Raw genomic sequence first — 16,467 nt, 5'->3', positions numbered from 1 at the left:
TAACTGATGTTAATGAACTGCTTGCAGCACCGAGCTGCACCCAGCCCTTGCCATCCCTGACCTTGCAGCAGAGGCACCTTTCCAGGACAGGCTGGGAACACCAAACAGGCACAGCCCACACCAGGCCTTCAATCCCTCTGCAAACATCCCTGGAGCTGCAGAGCTGCACCACAGGAAAGGTGTGCACAGGGTGCTGACCCTCAGAAAGAATCCAAGGGATGAGAGGCAGGGAAAGGAGCAGGGAAATGCTGGTTTGTAGCTGAGCAATGAATTGAATTATTCTGGGCTGGCAGGGTCCACAGCCAGGCTTTGAATCCCACTCCAAACATCCCTGGAGCTGCAGGGCATCCTCCTCAAGAGCTGCACCACCCCAAAGGTGTGCACAGGGTGCTGACCCTCAAAAGGAATCCAAGGGTTGTGAGGCAGGGAAATGCTGGTTTGTAGCTGAGCCACGAATCCAATTATTCTGGGGCTGGCATAGTCCACAGCCAGGCTTTAAATCCCTCTCCAAACATCCCTGGAGTTGCTCTGCATGGAGAGAAGGGCAGGGCATCCTCTAAAGAGCTGCACCACCCCAAAGGTGTGCACAAAGCGCTGACCCTCAAAAGGAATCCAAGGAATGAGAGGCAGGGAAAGGAGCAGGGAAATGCTGGTTTGTAGCTGAGCAGTGAATTGAATTATTCTGGGCTGGCAGGGTCCACAGCCAGGCTTTAAATCCCACTCCAAACATCCCTGGAGCTGCAGGGCATCCTCTAAAGAGCTGCACCACCCCAAAGGTGTGCACAGGGTGCTGACCCTCAAAAGGAATCCAAGGAATGAGAGGCAGGGAAAGGAGCAGGGAAATGCTGGTTTGTAGCTGAGCAATGAATTGAATTATTCTGGGCTGGCAGGGTCCACAGCCAGGCTTTAAATCCCACTCCAAACATCCCTGGAGCTGCAGGGCATCCTCCTCAAGAGCTGCACCACCCCAAAGGTGTGCACAAAGTGCTGACTCTCAGAAAGAGTCCAAGAATTTGAGGCAGCGAAAGGAGCAGGGAAATGCTGGTTTGTAGCTGAGGTGGCCTCAATCCCTGCAGGAGCAGGAGTAGGAGAAGGAGTAAGAGTAGGGCAGGAGCATGAGTAGGAGTAGGAGCAGGAGTAGGGCAGGAGCAGGAACAGGAGAAGGAACAGGAGCAGGAGCAGGATCCCTCTGCCAGGAGCAGGGGAAGGAGAAGGAGAAGGAGAAAGAGAAGGAGAAGAGGAAGGAGAAGGAGAAGGAGAAGGAGAAGGAGAAGGAGAAGGAGAAGGAGAAGGAGAAGGAGAAGGAGAAGGAGAAGGAGAAGGAGAAGGAGAAGGAGAAGGAGAAGGAGAAGGAGAAGGAGAAGGAGAAGGATCCCTCTGCCAGGGGCAGGAGAAGGAACAGGAGTAGGAGCAGGAGTAGGGGCAGGAGCAGGATCCCTGTGCCAGGAACAGGAGCAGGAACAGGATTAAGAGCAGGAGCAGGATCCCTGTGCCAGGAACAGGAGCAGGAGCAGGAACAGGGGCAGGATCCCTGTGCCAGGAACAGGAACAGGGGCAGGAATAGGGGCAGGATCCCTGTGCCAGCAGCAGGGCTGGGCTCTGGGTGGCACCAGGCACAGTCGTGGGCATCAGGCCCCAGCCCTGGGGCATAAACAGCTCAGTTTCTAAGGGCTACAAACACATCCAGCGGGTAAAATTCCATATTGCCCTGGCAGGATTAAAGAGCTGGTGGAATGGGACTTGCCTGTGGTGAGTGATTCAGCCCAGAGCATCTGGCAGCTCCAGGAAAGGCACAGAAATGTGGAGTTCATGCCCAGAGGAATGACCCTGCTGCTCTCTGGCTGTTGTTTTAATTTGTTCTCTTTTGTTCCCACTTCATAGCAGCTCCTGTTTGTGAGCATCACCACGTCACAGAGCGATAAGGGATCTTTGGGAGTGAGATTTCTCCTTGGAAATCTGAACAAAACTCAGCCTTCATGACACCAGCACACAATGGCTCTGACTAAAGCCAAGGATTGGAAGAGAAGCCTTTTGTTTCCAAAACAATCTGGTTTTAAGAAATGTTTAGGTTCTGTTTCAGGGCAAAAATGCTTTGAGAGAGTCCTTAACGCTCTCCTCCTTTCTCGTTAGATGAACAAGGTGAGATTTCCCTTGGGACTTGCACAATGCAGGTGCTGAGCACTCAGAGGAGAAAAAAGAGAGCTCAGAGGGGAGGAGCACAGGGATGAAAACACAGCTTTAACCCAGGCAGGAGCCTGGCTGACCCTTTTATCTCCCCCCCTCTCCTCTCTGTGTCCTTGCTGCCTTTAAAGTCAAACATTTGCAGGTGGAAGTGCCCAGCCCGAGCTGCAGGGGCTGGGGGGAGCCTCTGGGGCTGGCTCAGGCCTGGCAGCAAACAAGGGAGCACCAGGAATTCCACATTCCCTCTTTGTGCCTGCAGGGAGAGCTGGCAATTACAGCACCATGCAACGCTTTGGGTTGGAAGGGACCTCAAAGCTCTGCTTGTTCCTCACAGGCAGGGGCCACCTTCCACCATCCCACGGAAGGCTTTGCCTGTGCTGATCAAATAATTCCATTTTCTAGGTGGGACAGACCTGACCTGGCTCATCCTTTCTCTCAGAACTCTTTGTTTTAAACCCCTTTTGTTTTTGTTTTTAAAATATTTAGGGGCATTTATTATTTACCTGACTGTGACATAAATCTGTACCACATGGCACTTTCTGATCACACACAGGTTTATTTAGGGACATCAGCCACCTCTGTTCCCCAGGGTGAGCAGCAAGGTGTTGGCAGCATCAGAGGTGCCAGGACAGCTCAGAAGGGAGGAGCTGGAGCTGTCCCAGCTTTGCATCTGCCCCATTTTGGGCAGCACTTCTGGATCTGACACCAGCACAGCCTCTGGCCTCCTCAGCTGTGTTTTCCTGCAGTTCAAGCCTCTTCCAGGTGCTGGATGCAGGTGGTCAGGGCTGGGTGGGAGAGCAGAGTGTGCCAGGGAGGCAGTGGCATGTCTGGGCAGCCCACCCAGCAGGCAGTGATGATTTTGCAAGGCACTTTCGCATGGCAGGTGAGTACTCAGCTCTCAGAGGCTGTGATAAAATTAATTTAAAAAACCCCAAAAAGTCCTAAAGGAGCAGCAAAGTCCAGCAGTTCTTCCCAGAGGCGCTTTATCCACAGGCAACCCTTTTGAAAACAAGCCAAACCCCAAATTCCATGGCTTCCCTGTTTTGATGGATCCCCAAATGCCCTAAAGCCCTTGCAGGAGAACACACCCCATCCACGCCGACAGCTGCCTGGTATAAAAATCCCATGTACACCTGCTATATACAAAATATCCTGTACACGCCGCCTTCCTTTACTCCATGTGAAGCTCCCAGCCCCTCTGGCAGCAGATGCTCGTGCCCCAAGGCAGTGCAGACCGCTGGATTTGGGGTGAAAATCCCCTTTTCCACCAGCCCCCACGAGCTACTCCTTCAGCAGCCCCAGCTTCTTGAGCGCCTCGCGCCGGTTCTCATCGGCCGCGCCTTTGGGCGAGATCTTCACGCTGACGGCAGAGCGTGGCGGCCTGGGGAAGCTGGGCAGAGGGTGGGATCTCCTCTTGCTGCTCTTGTCCTTCTCCTCCTGCTCCTTGAGCTCCCCAAAGTCCTTCCCTGCCGCGGGGGAGGCGGGCCGGGGGCGGCTGCGGAGGAAGCTGGGCGCCAGGCGCTCGATGAAGGACATCTTGCCCAGGGAGCTGCTGCTGCTGCGCCCGTTCTGCTCCTTGGGGCTGCCCATGGAGCTGCCCAGCCCCACCCCAGAGCGCTCCAGGGTGTTGGATTTGAAGGGGATCTGCCGGATCCCCGGCACGGAGCCCTCCCCAGGCTGTGGTGTCTCCCTGGGGTGGGGATGGAGGTGGGCGCTGGGCTCCCGCCTGTCCTGGGACAGTCCCAGCTTCTCCAGGGCCTCCCTTCGGGCTTTCTCCTTCTCCTTGGGGTCGAGGTGGCCTGAATTCCCCTTCTCAGCAGTGCTGTCGCTGGCAGGGCTGGCCTGGGAGGTGGCTGAGGGTGGAGGTGCTGCTTTTACCTTCTGGTTGTGCTCCGGCACGGGGCTGGTCCTGCTGGTTTTCAGGATGATGTTTGGGGGCAATTTCCGTGGTTTGGGGGCGGTTGGAGGCCCACGTTTGGCATCAGGGTCCTGAGGGGCCTCCTCCAGCGTGGATTTCTCCTGATGGCCCCATGAAGTCCAAGTCTTGGTCTCCTTGGGTGCCTCCCCCCTGGCACCTGAGCGCTGGCTGCGTGACCACTCCAGGTCTTCCTGAAAAGGGTCTGGAGGTTGGATAATCACGGACTTGGTGTGGCTTCCCAGGTCCAGCCTGCCCTCCTTGGGCACCTCCTGGGCAGGTTTTCCTGCTGGCACTGTGGGGACACCTCCTTTGCTGCCAGAAGCTCCATTTGCTGCAGGGATGTTCCTGGGGAGGCTGGAACAACCCGGGCCTGGAGCAGCTGCTGGGGCTGAGCTGGATGGGGCAGAGATGATTTTACCACTCCTCTGTTCAGCCCCACGGTGCTGAGCTCTGCTTGCAGGGGGAGTCCTGCTCCCCAAATCTGGGAAGAGAGGGAGTTGGAGTCATGCTCTGGACACAGAACAGCCCTCACCCCTTCTGGGCCAGCACAGGCACCCAGGAATCCCCCAGCTCCTCTGATGTGGAAACCCAGGGCACACAGGGAATATTTCTCTGTCTGTGCTGGGGTGCCCTGACCCCCAGGGGAACTCTGACTTTGACCCTCATCCATGGAGAAAGTTTCCTGGACTTCAAGATGGACTGGAATACCCAAAAGTGTGAAATAGATTATACAGAGTAGTGTGGGTGCATCATTTAGGTGGGAAATTGAGGTTTTGGGATTTTTAATATGTTGTGGATGGAAGCAAGATGGAGGGCACAGGGTGTCCTCCTGGGTTTCTTCTTCCTGCTTCTTCTTCCTCCTTCTCCATGGGTTTGGGTGGCATTTTGTAATTGGGCAGAAAAGTCCCCATTGGGGGCTCTGTGGGATCAGTTATTGGGTTAAAAGGGGAAATAATCTAGGTGTTCTTAATTGGATAGTTTAGTTTTAAAAGACCTTGTAAGAAGAGATTGTTGGCCATTTTGTGCCTTCTAATGAAAAGCTGCCCCACTCTCAGTAGTGAGACTGTTTTACTGATATGAAATAATGAACACCTGAGTCCAAACATGAACTATCATCCCAAGTGCCTTCAATCCAGACCCAGAGAAACCCACAACTGGTACCCCCATGCTCTGATCCATCACTGCTGGGGAAATTGGATCCTTTGGGCCTGACAGAGCCTCGTTAATTACTGGGATTACTGACACTGAGCACGATCCCTGCAAGATATTTATATATTGTAGAATTTCAAAGCCATTGAGTTGAGGTATCAGAAAATTCTGTAAAATATTCATGCCTAGACAGGACGTGTATTGTACCTATCTGTGCTTGAGAATAAGGCCTGCATGAAACTATTTTGGGGAAGGAAATAAATAGATTTTTATGTTTTATATTAAAATCTTATCTGCAGAAGGGTTTCCAGCTCACCCCGGGGCACAGGGCCTTTCCTGGGCTTGGAGGGCTCCCCGTAGTCGGTGTCATCTGTGGACACCCCACTGTCCCCCTCTGCATCCAGGGAGCCAATGGTTTCCTCCAGGAACATCAAACACTCCTTCTCTTCCACAGATAAATAGTCATAGCTGTTGTCACTCTGGAAAAATAAAAAGATAAAGCAGAGCAGGTAAGATAAAGAGGTTTACATTATACACACTATATATATATATATATATATATATATATATATATAGTGTGTATATATAGTATATAGAAACAAAAATATATATGTATATATTTATTATATATACATATAAAATATATAAATATATATATGTATAAGTGTGTATAAATATATACAATAAAGAGATGTTTACTTTATACTACATATATATATAAAATACATATAAATATATATGTAGTGTGCATCTAGAGTATATAGAAATACAAATATTTTATATTTTTATATGTATATATTTATTATATATACATATAAAATATATAAAAATATAAATGTATATATTTATAATATATGTATGTGTATGAATATATAGAAATATATATATAAGAAAGAGAGGTTTACTTTATACTATATATATTAGAAAGATATATGTAGTGTATATATAGAGTATATATAAATATATAAGCATAATATATTTGTATATATTTATTATATATAAGAAAGAGGTTTAATTTATACTAAATATATATATTTATATATACATATAAATATATATGTAGTATATATATTATATATAAATATATATTTATATATATTTATAATATATATGTGTATATAAATTTATATAAGAATGGTACTTTATACTATAAATATGAGAGGTTTATGTTATACTACACACATATATAACTTTATAATTTTTAATATCTATTAAAACTGTATGCATTTTAATATATTATATGTTATTTTAATATTTTCTATATTTATATTTAATGTCCAGGTAGTTTAGAGAACCTGTGACAGTTGCTTGTCCAGTGGCTGTTCAATAATGAGTATTTACAGATCCAGAAAACTAGATAGCCTCCTCTAAAAATAAGAAATATATATATACTTAAAGCCTTTTTTATATTACCCTCCTCTGTGGGTCAGAAGGTGGATTATTCTGAACTTGGGAACTTGGCCTCTAATTTTCAGTTCTTTAAACTGGAATGTGAGCAGATGGGTAACAAATCTGTGGGTACAGACACCTGTAGTGCTCAGCAATGCTGAATCTGAACAGAGAGCACCACCAACACTGAAGGGCTCTGTGCAGGTGATGAACTCTCCTTGTTCTCCCATTCATTCCTGAGCCAGAATTGTTTAATTTTTGTTGTATTTTGAGCACCAGGAGATGTTATTGCAGTATCAGATATCAGGGTGATTCCTGCAACCTGTCATGAACAAAATGAGGCACAGGACAGGATGGAATGTGCATCAGATCAACAAGCACAGGGCAGGAATTATTATCCCAGGTGGAGTTGTTTTGCAGGGACACCTTATCCAAATCTTTTACCAGGCAGTATCACAACCAGTTCTTCCATCCCCATTAAACTCAGAGGGTTTGGTTCTGGTTTGCAATACATCAAATGGAAAAGCTGCCAGGACTGAGCTGCTCTCACACATATCAATTATGCTCCAAGTCAGGCAGGATGTAATTAGCCCATCAATCTTGGGATCAGTGTTGGGAGACAAACAAGCTTTAATGGACAGATAGTGAAAAATTACACATCTACACCCATGGTCCCAACTCATCCCTGCCTTAACTGGGGAATTCATCTGGTGCCAGGCAGGAGGAGCTCAGCAGGAGGAGCTCAGCAGGAGGAGCTCAGCAGGAGGAGCTCGGCTCGCTGTCTCCTGCAGGTGTTGTCACTGCTTGGAGCCAGCGTGACCCAGTTACACAACTGGTCTGGTCCCTGCACCCCTGGCAGCACAGGAGCCTCTGCAGGGACAGGATCCCCTCTCCAGGGACAGAACACCCTCTCTAAGGATCCCTTCTCCAGTGACAGGATCCCCTCTCCAGGGCTCCTCTCTCTAAGGATCCCCTCTCCAGAAACAGGATCCCCTCTCTAAGGATCCCCTCTCCACAGATCCCTGCATCCAGGGGATGGATCCTCTCTCCAGGGATGGGATTCTCCCTCCAGGGCTCCCCTTTCCAGAAACAGGATTCCCTCTCCAGGGTTCTCCTCTCCAGGGATTCCTTCTCCAGGAACAGGATCCCCTCTCCAAGGACAGGATCCCCTCTCCAAGGACAGGATTCCCACTTCAGGGACAAGATCCCCTCTCCAGGGACAGGATCCTCTCTCCAGGTCTCCCTTCTCCAGGGATGGGATCCCCCCTCCAGGGCTCCCTTCTCCAGGGATGGGATCCCCTCTCCAGGGATGGGATCCCCTCTCCAGGGACAGAATTCCCTCTCCAGGGATGGGTTCCCCTCTCCAGGGATGGGATCCCCTCTCCAGGGATGGGATCCCCTCTCCAAGGATGGGTTCCCCTCTCCAGGGCTCTGTCCTGCCCCACAGCAGCCCCTGCAGCGCTAAGAGCTCCCCACACACATGGCAGGATGGGAAGGCTGGGAGTGCTCTGGGGCAGGGATTCAGGAATCCACCTGCTCTTGCTGCTGTCTCAGGGCCTCCAGCTGCCTCCAAAGCACTGACAGAGAGCAGATTTGGGCTGAGATCTGCCCAAAATCCTTCTCCAGCCCAGAGGGGGGAGCTGGGCTGGGCACCCCAGGGTTACTCACCCGCTGGGAGTGGTTGGAGGCCGTGCTGACCATGCTGTCACAGCTGCCAGAGTTGCAGCCAGCCATCCCCAGCTCCTTCCTAGGCATAGCCTGGGCTGCCCTGGAGGCTGGCACAGCGGGAATATCCTGGCTGGAGCAGGAAAAAGGAGAAACATTGAGTTGTGAGGTTCCCCCAGGGGTGACTCAAGCACGCTGGGAGGGAGACAGGCAGGCTCTGAAGCTGCTGGATGGAGGAATTGTGCTCCACCTTCAGCTGCTGGATGGAGGAATTGTGCTCCACCTTCAGCTGCTCTCTCCAGGAGAAGGGCTTTTAAAAGTTTCCTCAAAATAATTGGGAATAGGGAAATCTCTGCACAGCCAGCTGGTGTTGGTGGCTCTCTGCTCCCCACACAGGGGTGGATAAGGCACAGGAAAAGCTGTGAGCCTGGCTCAGAAATGCCAGCACAGCCCCAGCCCCAGCTCATGGGACCTCTTTCCTCTGCCACACCCTGTGCCAGCCCTGCAGCTTGAACTTGTGAACGTGCTGGCCCCAAATGCTGCTGGTTACTCACATCCTTGCTCTGTCAGGAGCTTCCTCCTGGCGAGGAGCTGCCTCTGCCACCCTTCCTTGGGGGCCCTGGGGAGGTGTCCCCAGGGAGGTGGCCCCAGGGAGGTGTCCCTGGGCCTTTGGGGCACGCCTGGGTGTGTTTGGGCACAGGGCTGGCACAGCCTGTGGGCAGCAGGGCAGGCTGGGGGGGGTTCAAGCAGCACCCCAATGTCCCCTTTGCTCACAGCAGATGTAGCCCAGACCTCCCATCACCAGTGGGGCCCCAGTGTGGCAGCAGGGTGACAAACAGCCTGGATTTGGGTTTCTCACATTGGGACAGGGTGCCCAGGGCGCCCACAGAAGGTGCCATTACTGAGGGATGCAAAGCACCGAGCTTCCAAAAATTCCTGGCACTACTGAGTCCCCTCCACGTGCACCACCCACTTCTTGGGGAGGGATTTGGGTTTCCCCCCAGCCAGGGGGCAGAGGGCACAGTTATCCCTGCCCACAGCTCTGCTGAGCACCCACAGAAGGTGCCATTACTGATGGATGCAAAACACCGAGCTCCCAAAATTTCCTGGCACCATCAATGGCACCACAGAAGGTGCCATTACTGAGGGATGCCGAGCACTGAGCTTCCAAACTTTCCTGGCACCACCAATGAGTCTCCTCCACGTGCACCACCCTGTCCCTGGGGAGGGAGCTGGGCTGTGGGGGCGAGAGGGAGCAGCAAAGCAAACACCAACAGCCCCTGCAAGACACACGGACCCACGCGAGAGGATTTGCTCCTCGGGAGACAGAGGAGCCCTTTGTGCTGTAACCTGCAGGCAGGAACACTCTGCTGCTTTTTTTTTTTTCCTTGTAGCAGGATCAGGGAATTAGATCCAGAGATAAAGTGAGCAGAACTGGCTGCTTGTTCAGAGTGTTAGACCCTGAAAGAATTCCTTTGTAATTGGAATACGCCGCAAAAATCAGATTTCGACACCCACGCCCTGACAGGTCTAATCCTTCCACGCAGGAGGAGTTTAATATTTCAGTCTCAGCTTTGCATTATTTACTGCTTAAGTGACGTTGAAGTAAGTGGTGGCTTTGGAACAGCAATTCCCTGGATTCTTTGAATTCAGATCTCTTCATAGCCAGGGATTTGAGCTGTGAGGAAGCAGAGCTGAGCTTGGGGGACTTCAGGCCTCTGCAGGGTTTTACTGTGCACTGGAGCATCCATAATGCGAAAATTAGATTTATATCAAAACTATTCTAGATTTACATCGACTCCTGAGTAGCAGGAGGCTTGGCCATGGTTGTTGTGCTGCTCCTGGCTGCCTCCCTCCCAAATTTCAGACAGCAAAACCCTCCTGGGGAAGTGAAAGCCTCGCTGGAACTTGAGCGTGCAGCTGCTTGGGGCCAGCAGGGAGGCATTTTCTCCATGAGGATCCCCTCCACCACCAATCCACTAAAGAAATCATTTTTCTCTCATTCAAAACCAGAATTTGCAGGGATCTCAAGCAGCTGCCAAGGCTTTGGCACCCACTGAGCCCCAGCTCATGGGAGGCAAAGTCCAGCCCGAGCTCGCCGGGCACTACAGAGGATCTGCACCGAAACAAGAAGTTCCTTTTCCTACCCATTAGTTCTTGATATGATTACAGCTCCAGCACACTCATCCAGCACAGGAAAGGGGAAAAAATCAATGTTGAAACCCTCGGTTTTAATGATTCAGAAGGACTTTAGTTCCTTCTTTGCCACAACAGTAACAGCCACAAACTAAAAACGTGACTGTTTGATTTAAAAGACACAGTACTCAAGAAACTGGTTTATAGCTGGGTTTCAGTGGTGTAGCTCTCTTCCCCAAGTAAAAACATATCTGGAAGAAGCTATTTTTTATCAAAATCCATAGGCCAGGTCCCTCAGCTCTTGTGGCCGTTGCCATAACTGTCCTTGAAAAGCCCACGGAGCCATCAAAGAGGTGCCGGGTGGCAATTAATGCTAATTGCTTTAGAGAAGAGGCTACTTTCTTTCAGCCAGCACCACTCCAAGCTCTTCATCCCGGGGTTAGAACATCTCACTTTTGCTGTCTGGGGTACAGCAACCAGACCCCTCCTGCCTGGGAAAGGCTTTGTGCTGGCCAGCCCCAAACACAACCCAAAGCAAACCCTGCCTTGCAGGCACTGTCCCAGCTCTGGGCAGCCCAGGGGATGGATCCCAGCTCAGTCCCAGCTCTGGATGGATCCCAGCTCAGTCCCAGCTCAGGGGCAAAGGGGTCAAGGGCAGATCTGAATTTCCTCCTATCTCAACAGGTAAATGAAGCACCCCGGCAGGTGGAAACCTGTGCTCGAGACAACCTGAGATGTTTCCTCAGCTTTCCTCCCACCACCACCACCTCCAAACCACCTCGTCCAGCTTTGCTGGTGAATCCCCCACCACATTTCACCCTTGCAAAAGCAGAGCCCTGCAGGTACCCAGAGCCCCCCAGCCCATCCAGCAGGAGAAGCACAGAGAGCAAAGGACAAGCAGGGACAGAAATGATTATTAATCCGTTTTGTAGTTTTACCAGGCTGTCCGTCGTTCCGTGCTGCCCAATTCCTTGTCCCGGCCGTGCCTATCCCAGGACTTCTTTGCTTTTCTGGGCTAACCAAACACAGCCGGGTTACACATTAACTCCGCTCCGCCGCAGATAAGGTGGAGTGCTCGGCAGGTACGTCCTGACAGGCGATCCCTGGCCCCTCACCTGCACCCAGCCCGAGTGCAATTCATCCTGCAGCCCTGCCAGGCGCTTTTCCTGCTCTTCCAGCCTGGATCGCAGCGTGGCTGAACCCCCAAACCCCGTCCGTGCTGGGTGCGAGCTGGGGCAGCTCTGCCGGTGCCACCCAGCTCCTTCACTTCCCTGCTGTCCCCTGCTGTCCTGGGCACGGCTTTGGCCGATAGGAGACTCCTTAATCCGTCATCCTGTTCTGCCGCATAGCTGCTGGCTGACAGCGGAGCCCTGAGCCCAGCCTTGCCCTCGCTAATTACCGGGTTTGCTCTCCGGGATGCCGGGCTCAGCTCTGCAAACAGCCTGGCCCGGGACAGGTCGCTACTTGCATTTCGCCACAGCTTCCCAGAGGCCAAAAGTTTGCTGCTTGCAAAGGAAGGAGGTTGTAAAGACAGGCAGAAAGTGTTTTGGGGAGGGAAGATTCGGCACGGATTTATTGACGTGCCCAGGTCTGCGCAGCTCCCCGGCTCCGGCTGCCTGTCCCGACCTGCAGCTGCTTTTGCCCCAGTTGGCACCGTGCCCCGTGGGCACCAAAACCCTCTGCAAGCTCCTTCCCCGTGCTGGGGACTCCTTCCACAGGCAGCTCCTGGAGCTCTGGTGAAAGCTGAAGCCCCCCAAGATGCCCATCAGGCTCATCCTCACCTTCTCAGAACCTCTGCAGGTGAAAGCTGAAGCCCCCCAAGATGCCCATCAGGCTCATCCTCACCTTCTCAGAACCTCTGCTGGTGAAAGCTGAAATGCCCAAGATGCCCATCAGGCTCATCCTCACACTGAAACCTTCTCAGAACGTCTGCTGGTGAAAGCTGAAGATGCCCAAGATGCCCATCAGGCTCATCCTCACCTTCTCAGAACCTCTGCTGGTGAAAGCTGAAATGCCCAAGATGCCCATCAGGCTCATCCTCACACTGACACTGTCTCAGAGCCTCTGCTGGGGCATTTCTCCAGCAGCATCTCCTGAGCCCCTTGTGCCACCTCTGCTGCCTCCTCCAGAAAGGGGCCCAGCTGTCCCCACCCTGTGCAGGTGACACGGACCCCCAAGGGCAGGCAGAGAACAGCAGAGCCTCCTTCTTACCCTGACTTTGGGCTCTGTTGTTAAAATTGGAGCTTTCCCTGCTGATTAACAATGCTTTGGCCATTCCCCACACACAGCATGGACTTGTACCTGCTTGACAAGGTGCTGCTCACTGCAAATCTACAAACACCCTGCAGGAAATTTCCAGGGCTGACACAGCTGCTGGATTCATTCACATTTCCACGCTCCAAAGATTTTTTTTTTTATTGGTATTTTTAGCAAAAGGATTTGTTACCACACATGTTCCCTGCTCCACAGAACAGGGAAGTGGAAACATCAGCTAATTAAAGCCAGGGGAAGATGGAAGGAGAGCAGATGACCCAGAGGCTTCCACAGGCAGTGCTGAGCCCAGCCAAGTGCTGTTCCAGAAGGGAACATGTGCTGCAGAGCAAATCCACAAAGCTGAGAGCCCCAGCCAGCCCCAGCCCTTTGTGATGTCCCTGGTGAGGGATGGGGATGCAGCCAGAGCTGCTGGAGCCTTGTCACAACCAGGGGTTGAGGGCAGGATTGGTGCCAGGGCTTCAGGAGCTGTGAGTTTAAACATGGTATTAATTAATTAATGAAGTGGGTTTGGTTAATGCACCCTAGCAGCTGCCTGAGCTGTTTGCTGTCCCAAACCCCCGTTTCCCCAGCTTTTAGTGAATTAATTTTAATTTGAAGTGGAAGCTTTAGAGCTGCATGGGTTTTGTCGAGTTGTGCCCCGTGCTGAAGCTGCTCTGAGGAGGGAGGAAAGCAAAGCTGGGGTGATTTTGTTCAAATTTCAATGAATTAATTTTAATTTGAAGTGGAAGCTTTAGACCTGCCTGGGTTTTGTTGAGTTGTGCCCCGTGCTGAAGCTGCTCTGAGGAGGGAGGAAAGCAAAGCTGGGGTGGTTTTGTTCTTGCAGTGCCAGCAGGGTGTGAGTGAGCAGCAGCAGGGCTCAGTCTGGGCAGTCCAACAGGCAGAGCTGGCAGGAAAGTGTCAGGATCCATTAGGAGAAATCTGGAGCTCCTCTGAATCAGGAGCCCAAAAACAACCTGTTCCTTTTCCACATTCCTCTCCCTCCAACAAATACAAATAGCTACAACTCAAAATTTTAATGAATTAATTTTAATTTGAAGTGGAAGCTTCAGAGCTGAGTGGGTTTTGTCGAGTTGTGCCCCGTGCTGAAGCTGCTCTGAGGAGGGAGGAAAGCAAAGCTGGGGTGATTTTGTTCAAATTTCAATGAATTAATTTAAATTTGAAGTGGAAGCTTCAGAGCTGCGTGGGTTTTGTCGAGTTGTGCCCGGTGCTGAGGCTGCTCTGAGGAGGGAGGAAAGCAAAGCTGGGGTGATTTTGTTCAAATTTCAATGAATTAATTTTAATTTGAAGTGGAAGCTTCAGAGCTGCGTGGGTTTTGTCGAGTTGTGCCCCGTGCTGAAGCTGCTCTGAGGAGGGAGGAAAGCAAAGCTGGGGTGATTTTGTTCTTGCAGTGCCAGCAGGGTGTGAGTGAGCAGCAGCAAGGGCCAGGGGTGTCTGACAGCAGCAGGGCTCCAGTCTGGGCAGTCCAACAGGCAGAGCTGGCTGCCTGCAGCCCCTGTGGGTCAGGAAAGTGTCAGGATCCATTAGGGGAAATCTGGAGCCCAGAAAGAACCTGTTCCTTTTCCACATTCCTCTCCCTTCAACAAATATAAATAGCTGCAACCCAAAATAAGGTGTGATTTCACACAGATGGCATGAAGGATATGCCAGGAGTCAAATGATGCAGAGAAAACTTCCCAGTGCCCTGGAAGGACTTTGGCAGCCTCACAGCCCTGCTGAGCCTCACCCTGTTCCTAAACACCAGGGCACAAGTGACTCAGGCCTGGCCCTGAAGGAGAAGCATCCACAGGCGTCACTGATAAGATTCCTGTCAAGGTAAGGAGGTTTTTGTGACTCTGTGGGACTCCTGGGCACTTTCCTTCACCCAAATTGCAGGCACAGCCTGTCTGCTGCCAAATCAGTTATGGAAAATTGCACCTAGTTAATGCCTCCTGTTGCACAGCACTCATTAAACCTTCCTATGGCCAAAGAAGGTTTTATTTATTTATTAAATTAATATTTATTTATTATATAAACATCATTTATATAATATTTATATAAACATTATTTATGCAATATTTTCTCTGTTTCACAAAAAGGAGCTGGAGAATGTAGTTAATGCCTCCTGTTGCACAGCACTCATCAAACCTTCCTATGGCCAAAGAAGGTTTTATTTATTTATTAAATTAATATTTATTTATTATATAAACATTATTTAGATATTTATTTTCTCTGTTTCACAGAAATGAGCCGGAGAATGTAGTTAATGCCTCCTGTTGCATAGCACTCATTAAACCTTCCTATGGCCAAAGAAGGTTTTATTTATTTATTAAATTAATATTTATTATATAAATATTATTTATTTATTTATTTATTTATTTATTATCTCTGTTTCACATAAATGAGCCGGAGAATGTAGTTAATGCCTCCTGTTGCACAGCACTCATTAAACCTTCCTATGGCCAAAGAAGGTTTTATTTATTTATTAATATTTATTTATTATATAAATATTATTTAGATATTTATTTATTTATTTGTTATCTCTGTTTCACAGAAAGGAGCTGGAGAAGGGAGCTGAAGTGCTCCCATAGCTTGCTTACCTTTAACACCAGAAGTGAGGAGGCAGCTCTCAAGCTTTAATAGCTCCCCAACATTTTCCTCAAGACTTTAATTAAAAATAATAGACAAGGTCACTGTGGTCCTGGACAACCTGATTTTGTTAACTCCTCTGTTGTATTCCTGTTTCAGGGGGGAGTTGGTGCTCAGACAGCTGAAACAGCAGGAGTGATTTCCCCAATTGGAAGGAATTTTCTTTGGAACAAACCTGACAGCACTTTCAGAGCTGGATGCAAAGTTTGATTTCAAATGCAGGCAGACATTTAATTGCATGGCAGCTGCAATTTTCCAAACAGCAAGTTGACAACTTTTAGTTCCTCTTCTGGAGAGTTTCCTTGGCAGGGAGAGGCTGCCAGGGCTGGCCCATGGGTGGGTTGTGCAGTGAAATCAGGCACACACAGATGATTCAGCACCCAGCCTGTGTCAGTCTGATTGCTCAGAAGCTCCAACAGCAGCAGAGAATTTCTGCTCTCCTCATTCAGCCCCTGCCAAGAAGGGCAAACACAGCACTGTGGGGACAGAGAGGTTCCAGAACTGATCCCAGTTCCAGAGCTGGGATATTCTCCAGGAGAGCAGGACGGGCACAGGACACTGTCCCCAAACTGTCACCATGGCCCCCTGTGACTGTGCCCAGGGCTGATTTGAGATGTACCATGGAACAGGATGTTCCTTTTCTCTGTGCTCTTTTGAGAGGAGTTTGCTCAGAACTTCAGAATTTAGGTTTGTCCTTCAGAAATTCCAGTTATTGCTGATTTTCTCCCTAGACTGCTCTTTCAGTCTGTTCATCCATGGAGTAGATCTGTGTAATACTGGCCACAAATATATGTGAAGTTGGTTTAATAATTTGTATATAAGATTCTGGAGGGATGTCAAACTCCCTTTACAGCTGAGTCCTGATATCTCAGGTACCATATTTCACAGAATCCCAGAGTGGTTTGGTGTGGAAAGGATCTTGAAGCTCATCTCATCCCATTCTGGTATTCAGAGTTCATCCCACCACTAGAAGGATGCAATTTTTGGGATAATTCCCTGACTGTGTCATTAAGAGCAGGAAAATCCTAGTTAAAAAGTACTAAAAAACACTCTAATTTATTAAAAGAAAGAGTTGTACTTTAAATCTATCCAGCCTTTTATGTTTTAAAGAATGGAGATACTTTTTGTTT

General features: G+C 49.9%; 1 protein-coding gene across 2 annotated transcripts; it reads right to left on the bottom strand.

The window, feature by feature from the left end:
* Window positions 1–2,717: 2,717 nt before the first annotated feature.
* CUNH1orf116 (chromosome unknown C1orf116 homolog) lies at window positions 2,718–16,450 on the bottom strand. 2 transcript variants are annotated; one of them, XM_071450392.1, is made up of 5 exons: window positions 12,482–16,450; window positions 11,377–12,418; window positions 8,306–8,435; window positions 5,565–5,727; window positions 2,718–4,580 (listed from the first exon to the last, which is right to left on the bottom strand). In XM_071450392.1, the coding sequence occupies exons 3-5, from the start codon at window positions 8,390–8,392 to the stop codon at window positions 3,463–3,465; spliced, it is 1,368 nt and encodes a 455-aa protein (XP_071306493.1). In that variant the 5' UTR covers window positions 8,393–8,435; window positions 11,377–12,418; window positions 12,482–16,450; the 3' UTR covers window positions 2,718–3,462. The 2 variants fall into 2 exon arrangements, with proteins under 2 accessions (XP_071306493.1, XP_071306492.1); XM_071450391.1 differs by having other exon boundaries at window positions 11,377–16,450.
* Between the last annotated feature and the right edge of the window lie 17 nt (window positions 16,451–16,467).

Source organism: Agelaius tricolor, unplaced genomic scaffold (assembly GCF_023055355.1).
Source record: "Agelaius tricolor isolate 1412-34295 unplaced genomic scaffold, bAgeTri1.0.p SCAF_30, whole genome shotgun sequence".
NCBI lineage: Eukaryota > Metazoa > Chordata > Aves > Passeriformes > Icteridae > Agelaius > Agelaius tricolor.
This window is presented reverse-complemented; position numbering and strand designations above follow the sequence as displayed.